The sequence below is a fragment of the Asparagus officinalis genome, chromosome 4 (assembly GCF_001876935.1).
Source record: "Asparagus officinalis chromosome 4, Aspof.V1, whole genome shotgun sequence".
NCBI classification, from domain to species: domain Eukaryota; kingdom Viridiplantae; phylum Streptophyta; class Magnoliopsida; order Asparagales; family Asparagaceae; genus Asparagus; species Asparagus officinalis.
In genome coordinates, this window is record NC_033797.1 from 16545056 (window position 1) to 16563403 (window position 18348).

The following is an 18348-nucleotide window of genomic DNA, read 5'->3' on the forward strand; positions in this document are numbered from 1 at the left end:
TCTTTGTTGGATGATGAAGATGAAGATGAAGATGGAGAATTATTTGAAGGTTTGCATTTCTTTTCTTTTTCTCTTTTATTGCTTATTAGTTTAGATTTATTTCTATGCTTGTAGTTAGATTTTATTTTCTTGTTAAATAGCCAAGAGGCTAGAACCCTCTTGCCTTAGATTTATTTTATGCTTATAGAGTAGATTTATTTTCGTGCATTTAATTCTTGCAATTTTATTTTGTAGTTTAGATTTTGCACTTTATTTTGTAGTTAGATTTTAATTTCTTATACTATTCACCTTGAGGCTAGAACCCTCTTGGGTTTAGTTTTTCTTTTTGTTTATTTTTATTTTGTTTGATTCGCCTTTAGGCTAGAACCCTCTAGGGAATCACCCTTTTCTAAGAAGTGGGTTCAATTGTAGATTACCCATATCTATAATTGAATCCACCATCTTTAATTTCTTGCATTTTCTTTTATTTTTGAATTTTATTTTCTTTATTCTTGATTTTTATTTTCCTTTTCCTTCTTGCCTTATTGATCATATTTATTTTTTTTGTCACATCCACTCTCACTTATATCTCGTGCCGATTTACACACTAATCACTTCCACTCTCTCTATCTCTCCATAATCACATTCACTTATCACTCCTACTTGTCACGCACACAACATAAGAACCGATTTTATATTTTCTCCTACAAAACAACTTCCTCGTGGGATCGATATATTAAATACTATAACTTGACACGGTTGTGCACTTGCAACCTTTTTGGTACATGTTTATGCCGCATCAAGGTTCGAGACGAAAACAGTCCTTTAGCTTCGCCGAGAAGTAACGCCTTCTGAGTCGACTTTACAAGGCATCTGGCAAGTGGTCAAGTGGACTCATGGCGAGTTGTCTTCAATAGAAAGTATTGTGCGTCGTGTGGAAGTGTGCTCGACAATCAAACGAGTCTGCAAGCGATGAGAGAAGAGAACCAAAAAAACAAATACGAGTGCAATCCACCAAAATACGGCACAAACCAAACCAAACACAGAGATTTATGTGGTTTGGCAATTGCCTACGTCCACAGGGAGAGGATGAAGAGATTTCACTATATGGAGGAGAAATACAACATGTTACAACTCACAAATCACTCAAATATAAATCTAACCAAAGCTCTCAACTCCCTCACAATATCTCCCTCTCAAAGTGCTCAAAAAAAAAATCCAAAATCTCTCCTTCAAATGCTCTCTCAAAACCCTATAAACGTGTGTTTCTATTTATATCAAAATCCCAATCAAAAATAGGTCATGAAACCTAATTCAGCTCGTATCCGTTTTCGTGCCATCAGTCGACTGGCCAGAAGCAGGGTTTTCGACCCTGTAATTTGCACATTGTCGGTCGAATGGCCATACCCGTTCGGTCGACGGACCATACCCATTCGGTCGACCGACCAGAGACGAATTTCAAATCCTGTAATTCAACAATCTTTCGGTCGACCGGGCCTATGCCGTCGGTCGATCGACCCGAAGGATTTCCTGTAATCGTGTTTTTGCACGATTTTCTCAAATCCTTCGTCATTTCTACAATTCTCTACATCGGCGAAGTTTTTCCAAAACTGAGCCGACACCAACATAAGCATCAACGCGTCGTCTCACCAAATCCGGCTGCACCATTGTGGTTTCCTACGTACCCCCTCTCCTAAGGGATCAAATTGCCTGTAGTTCATCCAAATGGCTGCGAACGGTCTCAAAAATCACAAATTTGCAACAAGTTTCTATAATGACCGAACTTGTTGTTCGGAATAACCTTTGTGAGCATATCCACTGGATTATCTTTTGTGTGGACCTTCACGAGCTCTACATTTACATCTTCAATAACCTCTCGAATGAAGTGATAACGAACATCAATATACTTTGTCGTCGCATGAAAGACCTAATTTTTCGCCAAATAGATAGCACTCATTCTACCACAATAAATGGTGACAGATAGCTGTGAAACACCAAGACCCTCCAAAAGTCCTTGAAGCCAAATTGCCTCCTTAACAACCTCCGTAATCACCATATATTCTGCCTCCATCTCCAACAAAGGCACCGTAGACTGCAATGTGCATCTCCTAAACACCGGCGTATGGGTCAAAGTGAACACATACCCCATCGTCGACCGACGTTTATTCAAATCTCCAACGTAATTTTAATCTACATATCCAATACATAGCTGCCCACCGCTAGTGTCCAGCTAAAAAACCAAACCAACATTGAGAGTACCTCGAATGTACCTCAAAATCTATCTCACGGTATCCTAATGACCCGGACCCGGGTCGTGCATGTATCTCAAAACCATACTCACTACCTGTGACAAATTCGGTCTCGTACAAACTGTGGTGTACATCAAACTTCTAACTATGCTCGCATATGGAGTCTCCGACATCAACTCTCTATCTTCAACTATCTTCAGTGAAAAGTCAGCTGAAAGCTTAAAATGGGCTCCTAATAGTACACTAGCTGGCTTCATCTCCATGCTCATATTGAACCGCTATAGAATCTTCTTCAAATAAACCACATGTGTTAGACAAATTCTTTCCTTGTCTCTGCCTCTACTGATCTCCATTCCTAAAATGCGCTTGGCTTCACCCAAATCCTTCATCTCGAACTCATTTGAAAGCTGAATCTTTAATCTATCTATGGCGGATCTGAAAATAGAAGAAACCAACATATCATCTACATAAAATAATAAGTAAATGTATGCACCTCTATTCAACTTGCTATAGTACACGCAAGGATCAAACTTACTCCTAATGTATGAATGGCCAATCATAAACCCATCGAATCGTTTATACCACTATCGAGGAGAATGCTTTAGCCTGCATAACAATTTCTTCAACCTACAAACTAACTTTTCCTTCTCTGTAGCTTGGAACCCCAATGACTGAGTCATATAGATTTTCTCATCAAGATCACCATAAAGAAATGTTATTTTCACACCCAATTGATCTAATTCTAAACCATACTGTGTCCCAAAGCCAGCAAAATCCGAATCGCAGAATGTTTCACCTCCGGAGAGAAGACCTTATTGTAGTTAATATCTTCCTCCTGTGCATACATATCCCTTCACGACCAACCTAGACTTGAACCTCACGAGAATGCCTTCAATGCCCTCCTTCTTCGTATACACCCACTTGTAACCAATAGCCTTCCATCCATTTTGAAGCTCGACAAGCTCCCATGTGTCGTTCCTATGAAGAGACCCCATCTCCTCCTGCATAGCCACCTATCACAAATCAGCCTCTAAACTCTGCTCGACCTCTCTAAATATAGTAGGAACCATCTCATCGATACTCTCCACCGGAAGTGCATACGCAACGATTGTGTTTGTATACCTCGCTGGCATTTGTATGTTTCTCCTCGACCTCCGAACCGTAATAAAATATTAAACCTGAGTCATCGGTCCCTGATCCTACTCAACTGTACCTGTATCCTCCAAATTATCATCGTGCTCACCTGTTATCATCTCAATCGGCACTCTAATAGATACGATCCCATCTGTACAATGTAGAGTTGCATCAATCTCCACCACCTGCGATATCTCCTCTTGAGATGCTCTCCACCTGAAGAGAACTGAGAAGCTTCAAGATCGAAGTATTATCGAATGTGACGTCTCTAATCAGCACAATATTCTTATCAACTGGATCCTAATGCTTGTATCCTTTGACACCTCGCTTGAATCTCACAAATATGACCTTCCTAGCTTGAGGTTCCAATTTATCAGTTCTGACAAGAAAAAATGCATGACACCCAAATACCTTGACCTGATCATAATCGTGTGCTGGCTCTCCTGACAACATCTCCATAGGGGTTTTCCCCTTAATCGTAGACGAAAGCAGCCTATTAATGAGGTGGCTCACATATAAAAGTGCCTCAGTCCAAAATATTTTCTCTAAACCACTCTGCGATAACAACCATCGAACATTCTCTAGTAAAAACCGATTTAATCTCTCTGCCACTCCATTCTGCTGTGACGTATGACTAACTGTGAAGTGTCTCTCTATGCTCTCGTCTCGACATAGCTGCTGAAAGGGGTATGAAGTATACCCCCCGCCGTTATCGGATCGTAACGTCTTGATCTTTCTCCCTGCCTGCAGTTCCAACCTTCTCTTCCACTCCATAAATAACTCTAAGACTTTATTCTTATGATTCATGATGTACACCCAACAATGTTTAGAATAGTTTATCTACAAATGTGATGAACCAATATCGATCACTGAATGATGCAATCTTAGTGGGACCCCAAACATCTGTGTGCACATAGTCCAAGATGTCCGTCGTCCTTTGTACGATTGTCCTGAACTTCACTTTTGTCTTCTTACTAAGAACACAGTGCTTATAGAATTTTATCTTTTCACTCTTGGCTCTTTTCAATAGCCCCTACTTGCACAAAGCCTGCAATGACTTTTTACCTGTGTTCCCCAATCTATAGTGCTAAAATCTGCCCGCGTCCACCTCTGAAATAGCTGAAGCTAACTTGCCAATCTCGATGCTTCTCTATAGATAATACAAATTTCTACCGCGGACTCCCTTCATCACCACCAAAGATCCCTTAGTAACATTCGCTACAACGTTCTCAAAGAACACATTGAAACCTTTTGCCTCCAAAGCTCCAACGGAAATAAGATTCTTCTTCAACTGAGGAACGAATCTCACTTCATTCAATTCACGAACAACTCCATTGTACATCCGTATCCTGATGGTACATATCCCACAAATGTCACAGGAGTGATCATCTCCCATGACTACCATGCTCCCATTGAGTCCCTCGAACGATACAACCCAATCTCGTCGGGGAGTTACATGATAAGTAGCACCAGAATCTAGCATCCAATCAAATGCATCCACATAGTTCACCTCTGGAGTAATCAATAGATAAAAGAATGAATCACCGGAATTATCACCTCTAGCGACATTCACCTCATTGGCCTTCGGACCTTTCTTTTGCTATTCTCCTTCTCTTTGAGCTTCGGACAATCTCTCTTCTAATGTCCTTGTTCTTTGCAGAACGTACACTAGTTCTTCACTAATTGGTGGTGGCCTCTTGACTTTGACCTGCCTCTATTACAACCTTTTGGTTATGGACTTCTTCCTCTCGTCAACAAGGCCTCTCCTGAAGTGCTAGCTCGGAAAGTTTCTTTGTCATTCCTCCTAAAATCGTAATTCATCAATGCATTAGTCACTTTACCTTAGGTGATGAAAGATCTACCATTTAACAAAGTGAGCATGAAGGTATCATACTGCTTATCGGGTAAGGAGCCCAACAAAATAATAGCATTGTACTCATCTGTTATCTTCTCATCTACGTTTTCCAAGTCCGATAATAACTTTGTATAGTTGTTCATATAAGCCGCAAGTGAGATACCCCTAGATATCTGGAATCTGAATAATCTCCACAGCAAGTGCAACCGATTCTCAACACTCTTCGTAAGGTACTTGTTGTTAATAATCCCCCACATCTTCATTACAGACGTCATCCCAATCACATCGTATTTCAGCTCTTGTTCCAAACAAGATCTGATCACCCTACAAGTGTTCCTATTTATCTTGTCTCACATCGTCTCATCGTATTTCAGTGACCTCTCATGGACCATGTTGGTTTCTTCCAAATTTTGAGCATTGAGAGCGTCCTGTATGTCGCTCATCCACAAACCAAAATTAATCTTACCGTCAAACTTCACTACACTAATCTTAGTATTTTGATGTCCAACCTGAATTGTACTCATGATTGTCTTGCTGCTTTCACCAACTTCTTCTCCCATGCTTACAAACTTCAAATTGTAAAGAAAGATTCAAACTTTGATAGAATTAAGAAATTACCCAACTGAATCCTAGATAGGATTCTAATACGATCTCCTAACCACACAAGAAAAGCAAGATCTGAACTGCAACTTCACAATGCTTTCTCCACCGAAGCCTAGAACTCCAAGAACCAAGATTCAAACAATGAATCTTCATCCACCTAATGTAAAACCCTAGATCTGAAACCCTAGAGATCTGATACTAATTATTGTATGTCGTGCGGAAGCGTGCTCGACAACCAAACGAGTCCACAAGCGATAAGAGAAGAGAACAAAAAAAAAAAAACAAATACGAGTGTAATACACTAAAATACGGTACAAACCAAACCAAACACAGAGATTTACGTGGTTCGACAATTGCCTACATCCATGGGGAGAGGATGGGGGATATTTCACTATATGGAGGATAAATACAATGAGTTATAACTCATAAAATCACTCAAATATAACCCTAACAAAAGCTCTCAACCCGCTCACAATATCTCCCTCTCAAAGTGCTCAAAACAATCCAAAATCTCTCCTTCAAACGCTCTATCAAAACCCTAGAAACGTGTGTTTCTATTTATATCAAAAACCCAATCCAAAATAGGTCAGGAAACCTAATTCAGCACGTATCCATTTTCGATCGACCGAACTCATGCCATTGATCGACTGGTCAAAAGCAGGGTTTTTGACCCTGTAATTTGCATATTGTCGGTCGACCGACCATACCTGTTCATTCGACCCACCATACCCGTTCGGTCGATCGACCAGAGACGGGTTTTAAATCCTGTAATTCAACAATATATCGGTCGACCGGACCTATGTTGTTGGTCGACCGATCCGAGGGATTTCTTGTACTCGTGTTTTTGCACGATTTTCTCAAATCCTTCGATAATTTCTACAGAAAGGGGGCGACAAGTACTACCTTTCGTATCGGCATGCACCGCCTTTCGTGTTGACACTGAGGTGTGTCGTCTCGCCAAGTCGGTTGAGTTGTCGGCCCTAATTGTCTCTGGCCGCCAAGTTGATTGGGACATAGCGTGTAGAAGTACACTTATCAGCTATTTAGTTTTTAAGTTGCATTTTGGCAAAAATGGGAACACCATAACACTTCCCTAATCATATGGAGTCTTTTAAAGGGAGTTTTGTTATTTCTATTTTTGGGTAAAGTTCGGGTTCTAGTAGGAGTCTTGTTAATTTTCTATTTAAGCAAAGAATTGTAAGCCCTAGAGTCATAACTTTTTATTAATAAAAATTCCTTTTTAGTATTTTCTTCGTGGATTCGAAGTTCTTCATGGATTCAGAAATCGTTCTTTGTGGATTTAGAGAACACCCATTGATGGATTTCAAGGTTTGTCACTTCTATGTTGTGCTATATTTGTAGCACATGTGCAACACATAAAGAGTAGTCACCTCACTGTTTTATTCTAAGAATATAATCTTGTAATAAAAGACGTAATAAATTTAACTTACGCTTCATCAACTTAAATTTTTGATAAAATATTTCTATACGTGGTTCGAGAATACACCATGCATGTTACAAGAATTTCTGTATTTAATTTAAATCCCATTTTATTGAATTTAAAGTGTATATATTTCCAATCCATGGCATATGTTTATGTACATCGTTAGTCCACATAGGCATGAATTAAACTTCAGGATCCTGTCTGTAATGCCTATTGAATTGGATTGTGATTCAGTATAACTCCGGTCATAGTGAAGAAGGCATCCGGACCATCATAAAAATCTCGTGTGTTCTTATATTGGTTGATTTCAGTCTTTTACATATTTTATTTCTATTGCATATTCTAAATTTAATCGAAAAGTTATAGCAATCCTATTCACCACTCTCCCAGGCTCCCAATACCCACCCTTTGGTCTCTGTTTTATTCTAATTAAGAATCTATTCCTTGTATAAAAAGAAGTAATAAATAATTTAACTCGCACTTCATCAACTTAAACTTTTTGGTAAATATTTCTTTACACGGTTCGGGAATACTCCTTGCATGTTACAAGAATTTCTGTATTTAATTTAAATCCCATTTTATCAAATTTAAAGTGTATATATATCAATGGTATATGTTTATATACATTATTAGTCCACATATGTACAAATTAAACTTCTGGGTTGCTTCCATGGTTCAAACACTTAGAAGATAGGATTCAGACCCTTTCTTTTATTATATTCAGACTAATTATTACCATTTGTATACAGGCTCTGAACTTTTTCTGCGGGTAATTAATCTCGTAGACGTCGAGTCAGAAGCAAAACTTAACACCTGATAAATAATTAATCGATCCTTATACAAAATTTCCGCCTTTTTTAGACTTAAATAATCAATTATTAATCTCGAATAGTGGAGAATATTGGATCAAAGCAGTGACGTGCATTTTGTTGCAATTGACCATGATAAGAAACTATATATAATATATTGCAGCCCAGATCATATGAACGCACGCATCTGGTAAATAAATGAGTCATCATTCTGGACAGAATCTTGTACAAGGAATGAGCACCTGCACCTTCCATGAGAATATATATAACTGAAAATAATCCTTTGATTCTAAGTTGAAACAAAGTTTCTAAGCTTTTGTTTTTTTTTCAAAGAGAAAGCCTATTACCCTTCTCATTCTTCTGCATTATTTTACTAAGTCTAGGAAAATTCAGTGAACGCCAACAAATTTTTTAGATTATGACAATCTTTTATTTTGTCCATATATATGTTTCTTGACCAAGATTAGGGAATTTTTTTCGCGGTATGATTGACATCAAGTAGATAGTCTTTGATCCGACTTTTCATGAAACTAGTGTGCACCATGTGCAAAGAAGGGCCCTCTTTTTTTTGGTAAATGAAAGATTTTTCACAAACCAAAAATAGTGAAGTTAATTACATCAATATGCTCAGATTGAGAGAAATCTGAGAGCTAGACCACAACTAACAAAGAGAAAGACTAGCCAATCTAAAGATTACAGGGAATGAAACCAGACCCTATCTTCATTCGGTAGTGGAGGCTTATTGAGGATAGCCGTATACATTTCAATTTTGATGTCCCTGATAATCTGGTTAGAGCTCCTGCTTTTCAATTTGAAGATCCTCTCATTTCGCTCTTTCTAGATATTATAAACCACTGCTGAAAGAGCCATTCTTTTAACTTTCAACTTGAAGCCTTTCACCCTCAACCTGTTACAGTATCAATCAAGAAGCAAGCTCCAATCACATGTCCTCCAATTAAACTTGAGCCATTCCATAACCCCATTCCAAACAGTCATAGAGAAACTGCACTCAAAAAACAGATGTTTATGGCTTTCAAAACCACCTTCACATAGAGAGCAAAGATCAAATTGAATAGCCCCTCTTCTGAGCAATCTATCTTTTGTATGTAGCCTATTTTGGATGGCCAACCACAAGATAAAAGAGTGCTTAGGAAGATTTGAGCTCTCCCAGACTGTATCATACCAAGGTGTAGATACATTGATATTCACTGTAGTTAGGATTTTATACAGCTTTGAGAGGTGAACCTTGGAGTGATTATAACAAGACCTGATGTGTTGCTTTAGAATATCAGTTCCTCCAACAAGATTCACTGCTTTGTCCCTGATTATAACAAGACCTGATGTGTTGCTTTAGAATATCAGTTCCTCCAACAAGATTCACTGCTTTGTCCCTTACTTTTAACAACTGTTTCCATAGCCAAGAATCCCCTGATTTCACACTCACTTGCCAAATGTTTGAGGTTTTTAAATAGGTACCATGAACCCATTTAATCTACAAGAGTTCTTTGTTAGAGTGTACATACCATAAAGTTCTCATTGCAGTGGCCAAGTTCCAAGTAGTGGCAGAGTAAATTCCCAGGCCCCCTTGGTTCTTCCCTGTGCAAACTTTTTCCCAGGACACAAGAGGAGACTTGAAACAAAGATCAGATCTTTCCCATAGGAAGTCCCTGCAGAGATCATCAATTTTTTGAAGGACTTTTGAAGGCAGAATATAACAAGAAGTCCAGAAGATTTGAACTCCAAGTATGATACTTTTGATTATCTGCAATCTTCCTGCATAGGATAGAGATCTGTGCTTCAACCAAACCTGAAATTGATTAGAAATTTTCTTGAACAGAGGACTGCAATCAACATAAGACAATCTTTTAGCAATCAGAGGTAAGCCTAGATATTTGAATGGTAGAACCCCCTCAGGAAAACCAATGTGATTGAAGATGTTGTTCTTGATAGTATCTTCAACTCCACCATAAAAAATGGAACACTTTGTGAGATTTTCTTCAAGTCCAGAGACAGCTCAAAAATTCTTAACACACTGGTAGATTTTCAGAATTGAATTAACATCACCCTTACTGAATAATAGCAGGTCATCTGCAAAGATTAGGTGGGAAATCTTGAGTCTTCCACATTTGGGATGGAATTTAAAGTCTCTGTCATTATTCAGCATACTCAATTCCCTTGATAGATATTCCATGCCAATGATAAACAAATAGGGGGAGAGAGTATCACCCTGCCTCAAGCCCCTTGTTCCTTTGAAATATCCATGATAAGAGCCATTAAGAGAAATGGAATATTTAGGAGTTGAAACACAGGTCATAATCCAATCTGCAAAGACTTTAGGAAATCCTAGACCTCTGAGCATATTATCCAGAAAGTCCCAACTAATTGTGTCAAAAGCCTTTCTAATATCTATATTAAGCATGGCTCTAGGAGATAGATGCTTTCTACCATAATTTTTAACGAGCTCATGAGCTAGTAAGATGTTATTTTGAATTTGTTTACCCTTTACAAAAGCACACTGAGCTTCACTGATGATAACTCCCATGACAGACTGTATTTTGTTAGCAAGAATCTTTGAAATAAACTTATAAATGTAGCTGTAGCATGAAATTGGTCTGAAGTCAGCGGGATTTGTAGGACAATTTACCTTTGGGACGAGAGTAATTACTGTTGAATTAATAGTGCCCAATAACTTTCCAGGCTTGAAAAAGCCCTCAATAGCTTGTGTGATTTCATCACCTACAATAGACCAAGCAGACTTGTAGAAGGATGCACTATACCCATCAGGGCCTGGTGCCTTGTCATCAGGCATAGAGAAGATTGCATTCCTAATCTCATCCTTAGTAACTGGCTTAGATAAATCTTTGGCTTGAAGGACATTTAGACAATGGTCTTTCTGAATTATGCCAATATCAGGAGCAACAGTTGTGATTGAAGATCCAAACAAGGACTTGTAGTAGGATACTAGCTCCTTAACTTTCTCTTCCCCCTCAGTGATCCTTTCACCATTGTTGTTATACATGACCATGACTCTATTCTGGTGTCTATTGATCTTGATAACAGAATGAAAAAAGTTTGTGCACCTGTCCCCTTGAAGACTCCAGTTAATTCTAGCTTTTTGTTGATAAAATGATAACTCACACTCCAGAAGTTTGTTAAAAGTAGAAACTCCAGTTAATTCTAGCTTTTTGTTGATAAAATGATAACTCACACTCCAGAAGTTTGTTAAAAGTAGAAATACAACCCTTTTCTTGGCTTATGAGAGTAAAATGATAACTCACACTCCAGAAGTTTGTTAAAAGTAGAAATACAACCCTTTTCTTGGCTTATGAGAGCAGCATTAAGAGGATCAGAAAGCAAAGCCTTTTGAGCAATTTCCAAATCCACTTTAGCTCTAAGAACCTGCTCACTGATGTTGGAAAAGTGTCTTTTGTTAAGATCCTTTAGAGCAATTTTCAGGAGCTTCAGCTTGGAACAAACAGAAAACATAGTATGGCCATCAATAGAAGTATCTAAGATAGAAGAAACTGTAGGCAAATAGTTTGCATGTTTGGTCCACATCTTGAATAATCTAAAAGGCTTTTTACCTTGCACTTGATCCTCAAAGATTGTAATAAGAGCAGGAGAATGATCAGAAAAACTAGGAAGAAGAAACTCAGCTTGACTTGAATTGTATGTATTAATCCAGAGATCATTCACTAATGCTCTATCCAGTCTACTCCAAACTCTAGTATCAGCATCTTGCTTGTTATTCCATGTGAAGAAGCATCCAATGGTTTTCAGATGAGTTAGCTGGTTACTATCAATAAATTGATTAAACTCCATGGTATCAGCTTCAGTTAAAGTTGCACCACCCAGTTTTTCATCAACACTAATCATGGCATTGAAATCCTCGCAAAGCAACCAAGGCAAAGCCCCTAAGACTTGTTGTAACTGGGATAAATTAGACCACAAAGACTTCCTTGCTTCAGAATGGTTGAATCCATAAACAGAGGAGATAATGCAATTGAGCCTGCCATCCAGAGACTTAACAGCACATGAAATATGTTGAGCAGAAAAACAAAGGATTTTGACATCCAAAATGTTTGGATCCCACAGGATCATGACCCTGGCTTTATCTGAGCTAGTTGCATTAGAAATCCACTCCCAATTAATTACAATCTTTTTTGCTATAGCCTGGACTTTATTCAGCTTTAACTTTGTTTCAAGGAGGGCTAGGAAAGAAAGATGGTACTGCATTAGGTGTTTCTTAACCAAATGCTGTTTAGGGGATTTATTTAATCCCCTAACATTCCAAAAGGACAAGTTCATTGATTTGTACCCCCTCTATCAATTGTTGAGGGGTCCAATACAGAAATCAAGTTTGTAAGAGGAGAAAAGGGGTTAACTCCTTTACTTTTACTTCTATGAACTTGAGGCCAAGAGCTACCAGGGGGAATTGCTTCCTTTCCTTTGTTAAATTCCATAACAGGCTGAACATGCACAACATGCACAGCACTGTTAGCATCAGTTGCAGAAACCACTTCATTTGCATTTCCATTTGAAGACTGACTCTCAGCTCTAGAAGTCATAGAGGAAGAATGATTACTATTTTTTACAATAGGCTGATCCCCAATAACAGGAATTTCACCAGCTCCTTGCTTGTCCAGGACCACAGGTGTCTGACCAGCAGCCTGTTTAGAATCAGGAACATTTTTCTTTTGTTTTGGGATCCATCTTTGTAATGGATAGTGCCTTTTACAGTATTTGGTATCATGCCCAACATTTTTACAGTGATCACACCATCTAAGTTTTAGCTCATATAGCACTTTCTGAACATATTGAGAACCATCAGGCCCTTGAATAGCAATCTGATCTGGGAGTGGAGAGGGCATATTCACTTCAACAAGAACTCTAGCATAAGTCAGTCTTTGCATATTAGCGGTAAGCATATCCGTAGCTATAGGGCGGCCAATAATGCTAGAAATTTTACTTATCTCCTTAGCATTCCACAGGTTTAATTTTAATGCAGGTAGCTGAATCCATAATGGATAGATGCAATCATTTAATTTTTCAAAATCATCACCCACAAACCAAGGCTTCAATAACATAGGCCGAGAACCAAAAAACCAAGGACCTGTTAAAAGGATCTTGTTCATATCATCTTTATTTTTGAATTTGAAAAGAAACACCCCATCATTGAGAAGGCTAATTTCAGGCAATGCCAGAGGAGCCCAAGCTTTATGGATGAAACCTTCCATTGCTTTAAATTTAACATTTAAACCCATTACCTGGCCAACAAGAGAAAATTGCCAGGTAGAAATCCCCTCATTCCATTCTTCTTCATTAAAAGAAACCACATCATTTGACACTGGAGGAATGTAGTTCATATTTAAACCACTCCATTGCTTTCTGTTATCTGCAAAAAAGCTAACCCAGCTTCTTTTCGAATTCACATTTGGAGCATCATTTTGAACTGGAAGAGGAGTATTAGAAATCTCATCCAGATTACCAGATTCCGAATTGATATTTTTTCCCTGATTTTTAGAATTTAATGGAACGGTACTAGTACTAGAGTTCAAATTATTAAACAATGGAACAGTACTATTACCATGGCTCAAATTTGGAATCAAAGGAACATCAATAGAATCATCCACTGATGAACGATCTAAATTAAGAGGATTAGATGAATCCATCTCTAGATCTAATTCATCTGCCCAAGACACCCTGGATGAAGTCCCCGCACCAGAAATGGGAGATTTGCTCAGGCTACGCATCTGGACTCCAGCGAGATTAGCTTCACACTGATGATTACAGGATTCAAGAATTTCCACCATTGTCTTCTTCTTCTTTTTGCCTTTAGGTCCAGTGGAACCCATTACACTTGAAGAACTAACATCATCATCATCAGATCTAAGCTCGAATTGCTCAGCGGGAGGGAGCAAACTTGAGTTAGATGCTCGGAGACCAATGTTGAATATCTTCCTTCCACTATTCTTCTTCTTCTTCCCCATTAGATCTCGGCAGTAGCGTAGGTTAGCAGAGAAAAAACCGCCTGCTAAAATAAGCCATCGGAGCTGCCCCTCTTCATAAGAGCCCTCTTTTTTATTTTGCTACAATAATTCTTTTTTTAAATGCTACAGTTTTTGTAAATGCTACAACATTTTTAAAATTGCTACAGTTCTCTGCTTTGTGCTTTTGTGCTGCAGTGGTATTACTACAGTAATAATGCTATAGTAATTCACTGTAGCATTTACTGTATCATGAATAATAAATCTTTGTATCCTCCTGTAAGTATAGATGAGTAGATATTCAGTGATATTATTTTCTAAAATATCTGCTTTTAAATTTATGACAGGTAACAGTTAAATCTGATTATTTTGATATCATGTTATAAATCTTTGTTACTGCATAGAAACTCCTAATTAAATAGCAACTAACAAGATACATGACATGGAAAAGAGAAAAGAAAATCACATAGAAAGGATTAAATGACAAAATAAACTAATATATATACGAATCATGTTAATAATAATGACATACTGAGCCTAAGTCGACATTTATATGAGCCTATCTTTAACTCTCGCTTTTGAAAAACATCCTTACATAAATTTATAGCCTCATTAATTAAGCTAAGCAAATATTTTCAATTGTTGAGATTATAATTAGGTAATGCCCAACAAGAGCACAAAGATGCTGCACACACCTAACCTGCATCGGAGACTATAAATACGCTTTTATACTCTCCTCCACACGTGCTAATGTGAAACCTCAAGCACAAACAAACAAAAGAAAACAACATCACCGAAGAGAAAATGGGGCCCTAAGCCTAGACTTAAAAAACAAGCACAAAAGCCAACCTTTCAAAAGTTTCAACTACAACCTGCATGCTTTGTTGACATAATAGCAATAGCCTCTTCCTCCTCTATACTTTGCTAGCTAGCTAGCTTTCCCCTGAAATATAATTTCAATCAAGAGAGCAAAAAAAATGGGGTTGAGGAATTTATCCATGGATTATGATTATGATTTGGGCTTGTGCTTTCAATATCCTCCATCTCTCTTTGAGTGGCTAAATTCTCAATCAAGATCTATCCCATCATCACAAAAACAAGAAGATGAGATGCAGTGTTTGCCTCTGATTAATATGCTTGAGGAGCCCAAGAAGCCAAATATCAAAGAAGAGGTTAAGGAAGAGGTTAACCAAGAGAAGGTGACTGTTTCCCTAAAATTAGGGTTACCAGGGGATTCAGAAAGTTTTGATGGTGAGAAAACGGTTGATAATATTGCATGTTACAAAGAGGAAGAGGAGGTTGAAGAGGAGGTTGAAGAGATTAATGAAGAGGTTAAGTATTGGATACCGACACCGACACAGATCCTTATAGGGCCTGTTCAGTTTGCTTGCCATGTCTGCAATAAAACCTTCAATAGGTATAATAATATGCAGGTTAGTATACATATCGCTCTTACAAATCTTGGAAAATTTTTCCTTTGTTTCTTTTCAATTTTTCGATTTTTTTTCCATGCTCTATTACTTTGATTCCCCCCCCTACATTACTGATTTTTGTTTTATTGGGGGAAATTAATTTATGATTGATTAATTATAAATACAGAGATTAAAACAGGTATTTTAACTTATTCCTTAGGGTAATATTTCAATTGTTAATGATAAATAGAGTGTTATTTGAAAGAGAAAAGAGGAATTAAATTTGGTCTAGAGACACTACTAGGGATCAAATAGCCGTAGCTCATAACTATGACTAGCATGCTTTAATATTTTTTCTGTAAGTGGAGTTAGATGTTGTGTACCTTTTCCCTTTCTTATTGAGTTATTTTCCTTTATAAATTGTTCGTAATTTAATTAGTTGAAGAAACCTTCTTTATTTTAAGGCTTGGGCAAAAGAATCAAAATCTTATGGTTAATATGTTCTTATCACGTTATATAGTTAGTGAATTAGAATGTTCCGGCATTCTCCAAGTCTTCGTACGAACCTAGAATTGGAATCTAGAAATTTCTCATAGCCATATATGCGTCTCTCTCAAGAAATTAACATCATAGCCGTCTTTTCATTTTTTTAGCCTCATATATAGAGGCTGTTTCTTGCATGTTCCTCATGTTTCATCATCTAGTTCCTTAATTTCCCTTGTTATTCATACTATTTAATAAATTTCTTTCTCTTAAATTTGGGGTTTATCTCCTATCTTAAATAGGGAGTTATTGGTGCTCATTATCATCTTATATTACTCAAAGGGAACAAGAATCTGAAGCCTATATCCTATCAAAGTAGGATATTAGCTCTTCCTCTCGTCAGCTCTAGGACTGCGCGTCGAGGGACCCTAAAAGCTATTACAAATCACACAAAAGCAGTACAACCAATTTTAACGTGGTTCGGCAAATTGCCTACGTCCACGGGGCAAGGAGGGGGGAGATCTACTAATAGAGGGAGAGAATACAACTAGGGTTTACAATCACTCTCAATCTAAACCCTCAAACAATCTCTCTCAAATCCCTCACAATATCTCTCTACAAAAGGATCACAAAAGGACTATACTTTTCTTTCTGCAACCGCACAAAAAGAACTCCCTGCACTTTTGCTTTTCCTTCGTGGCCGCAATGCACCGAGCCTGCTTGCAGCTGCCAATAAAAAAAAACTCCTTGCTAACCCTAAAAATAATCAAGTTCGTATATATATACGTAGGTGAAAAAGCGGTCGGTCATAGGCCTTCGTGGGCCTTCGTGTCTCTTCACGCGGAGTTGAAACCGCGTGAGATGAAACCGCGTTCACAATTCTCCACCTCGGTGAAGTTTTCCCAAAACTGAGCCGACACCAATCACACAAAAGCGGTCGGTCATAGGCCTTCGTGGGCCTTCGTGTCAGCTCTAGGACTGCGCGTCGAGGGACCCTAAAAGCTATTACAAATCACACAAAAGCAGTACAACCAATTTTAACGTGGTTCGGCAAATTGCCTACGTCCACGGGGCAAGGAGGGGGAGAGATCTACTAATAGAGGGAGAGAATACAACTAGGGTTTACAATCACTCACAAACTAAACCCTCAAACAAACTCTCAAATCCCTCACACTATCTCTCTACAAAAGGATGCACAAACCCTAACAAAAGCTGTTGCTTTATCTTTTGCACCCAAAAAAACAATTTTCTCCTGCTGCGAATTTTTCCCGGCCGCAACCAAAACAATCTTCTGCTCTGCCGGAAAAGAACACCCGCAGCCAAGAAAAAACAATCTCAATCTCCTGCGCACCCTAAAAATCAAAGTTTATGATATATATATATATATGAGCTGTCGGGTGGGCCTTGGGTTTCCGCGTGGGCTTGGGATTTGTCCGCTGATTCTTCATTCACGTGGCTTGATTTGTCCGCTGGCTCTTCCTTGATTTGTCCGCTGGCTCTTCATTCACACGGCTTCATCACATGAGTCGTGGTCCCCACCTGCACAATTCTCCACCTCGGTGAAGTTTTTCCAAAACTGAGCCGACACCAAAACAACCAAATGTCCTACTTGTTGTGACCAGTACGAACTCAATCCACAACAAGTCGAGAACCCGAACGAGAGTCCAAACAATCTCCCCCCATCAAAATCAACATCCAAAACGTGTGCATCTAAAGAGCCCTATCGTATCTCTATCCAAGAATCAAGCCATACGTAGCACCCAAATGCCCTCAACTCGCTCATACAATCACAATATGCAACAATTTCACAATGAATCAAATCTTTTGCTCGGAACCCTTATACATATCCCGGATTAGCCTCGTTGTGACTTCATAATTTCCACATCGCCATCTCAAAACATCCTCACATAGTGATAACGAATCACGAATATGCAACAAGTTTCGACAATGATCAAACTTGTTGCTCGGAACCACCTTAGTGAGCATATCCGCCGGATTATCCTTCGTGTGGACTTTCATAATTTCCACATCGCCATCTTCAAGAACATCTCGAACGAAGTGATAACGAATGTCAATGTGCTTCGTCCGCGCATGAAAAACCTGATTCTTCGCCAAATAGATAGCACTCATGCTATCACAATGAATAGTGACGGACTTCTGCGATATACCAAGTTCCTCCAAAAGTCCTCGAAGCCAAATAGCCTCCTTCACAGCCTCCGTAACTGCCATATACTCTGCCTCCGTCGTAGACAAAGCCACCGTCGACTGTAAGGTGCATCTCCAACACACCGGTGCACGGGTCAAAGTAAACACATACCCCGTAGTAGACCGGCGCTTATCCAAATCCCCGGCATAATACGAATCAACATAACCAATGCATAACTACCCACCTG

The 18348-nt window shown here is 38.6% G+C and overlaps 2 protein-coding genes across 2 annotated transcripts in view; one reads left to right on the forward strand and one right to left on the reverse strand.

The window, feature by feature from the left end:
• Positions 2165 to 3235, reverse strand: LOC109838261. The gene is made up of 5 exons (XM_020406718.1): positions 3074 to 3235; positions 2868 to 2980; positions 2531 to 2663; positions 2324 to 2422; positions 2165 to 2209 (listed from the first exon to the last, which is right to left on the reverse strand). Exons 1-5 carry the CDS (start codon positions 3233 to 3235, stop codon positions 2165 to 2167), a joined length of 552 nt encoding a protein of 183 aa, XP_020262307.1.
• LOC109839755 (zinc finger protein WIP3) overlaps positions 15151 to 18348 on the forward strand; it is an 11090-nt gene continuing 7892 nt past the window's right edge. The window contains exon 1 of the mRNA XM_020408262.1: positions 15151 to 15493. Coding sequence (XP_020263851.1) covers positions 15170 to 15493 — 324 coding nt within the window. The 5' untranslated portion in view covers positions 15151 to 15169. The remainder of the gene's footprint in view (positions 15494 to 18348) is intronic.

Excerpts from the sequence above, each read along its gene's own strand:
- LOC109838261 (XM_020406718.1), bottom strand. The coding sequence starts at position 3,235 with ATGCAGGAGGAGATGGGGTCTCTTCATAGGAACGACACATGGGAGCTT. Across the intron at positions 2,423-2,530 it reads GAATTTGTCTAACACATGTG|ATAGTTGAAGATAGAGAGTT; the intron begins GTTTATTTGAAG and ends TTTTCACTGAAG. Across the intron at positions 2,210-2,323 it reads CGAGACCGAATTTGTCACAG|CTGGACACTAGCGGTGGGCA; the intron begins GTAGTGAGTATG and ends TTGGTTTTTTAG.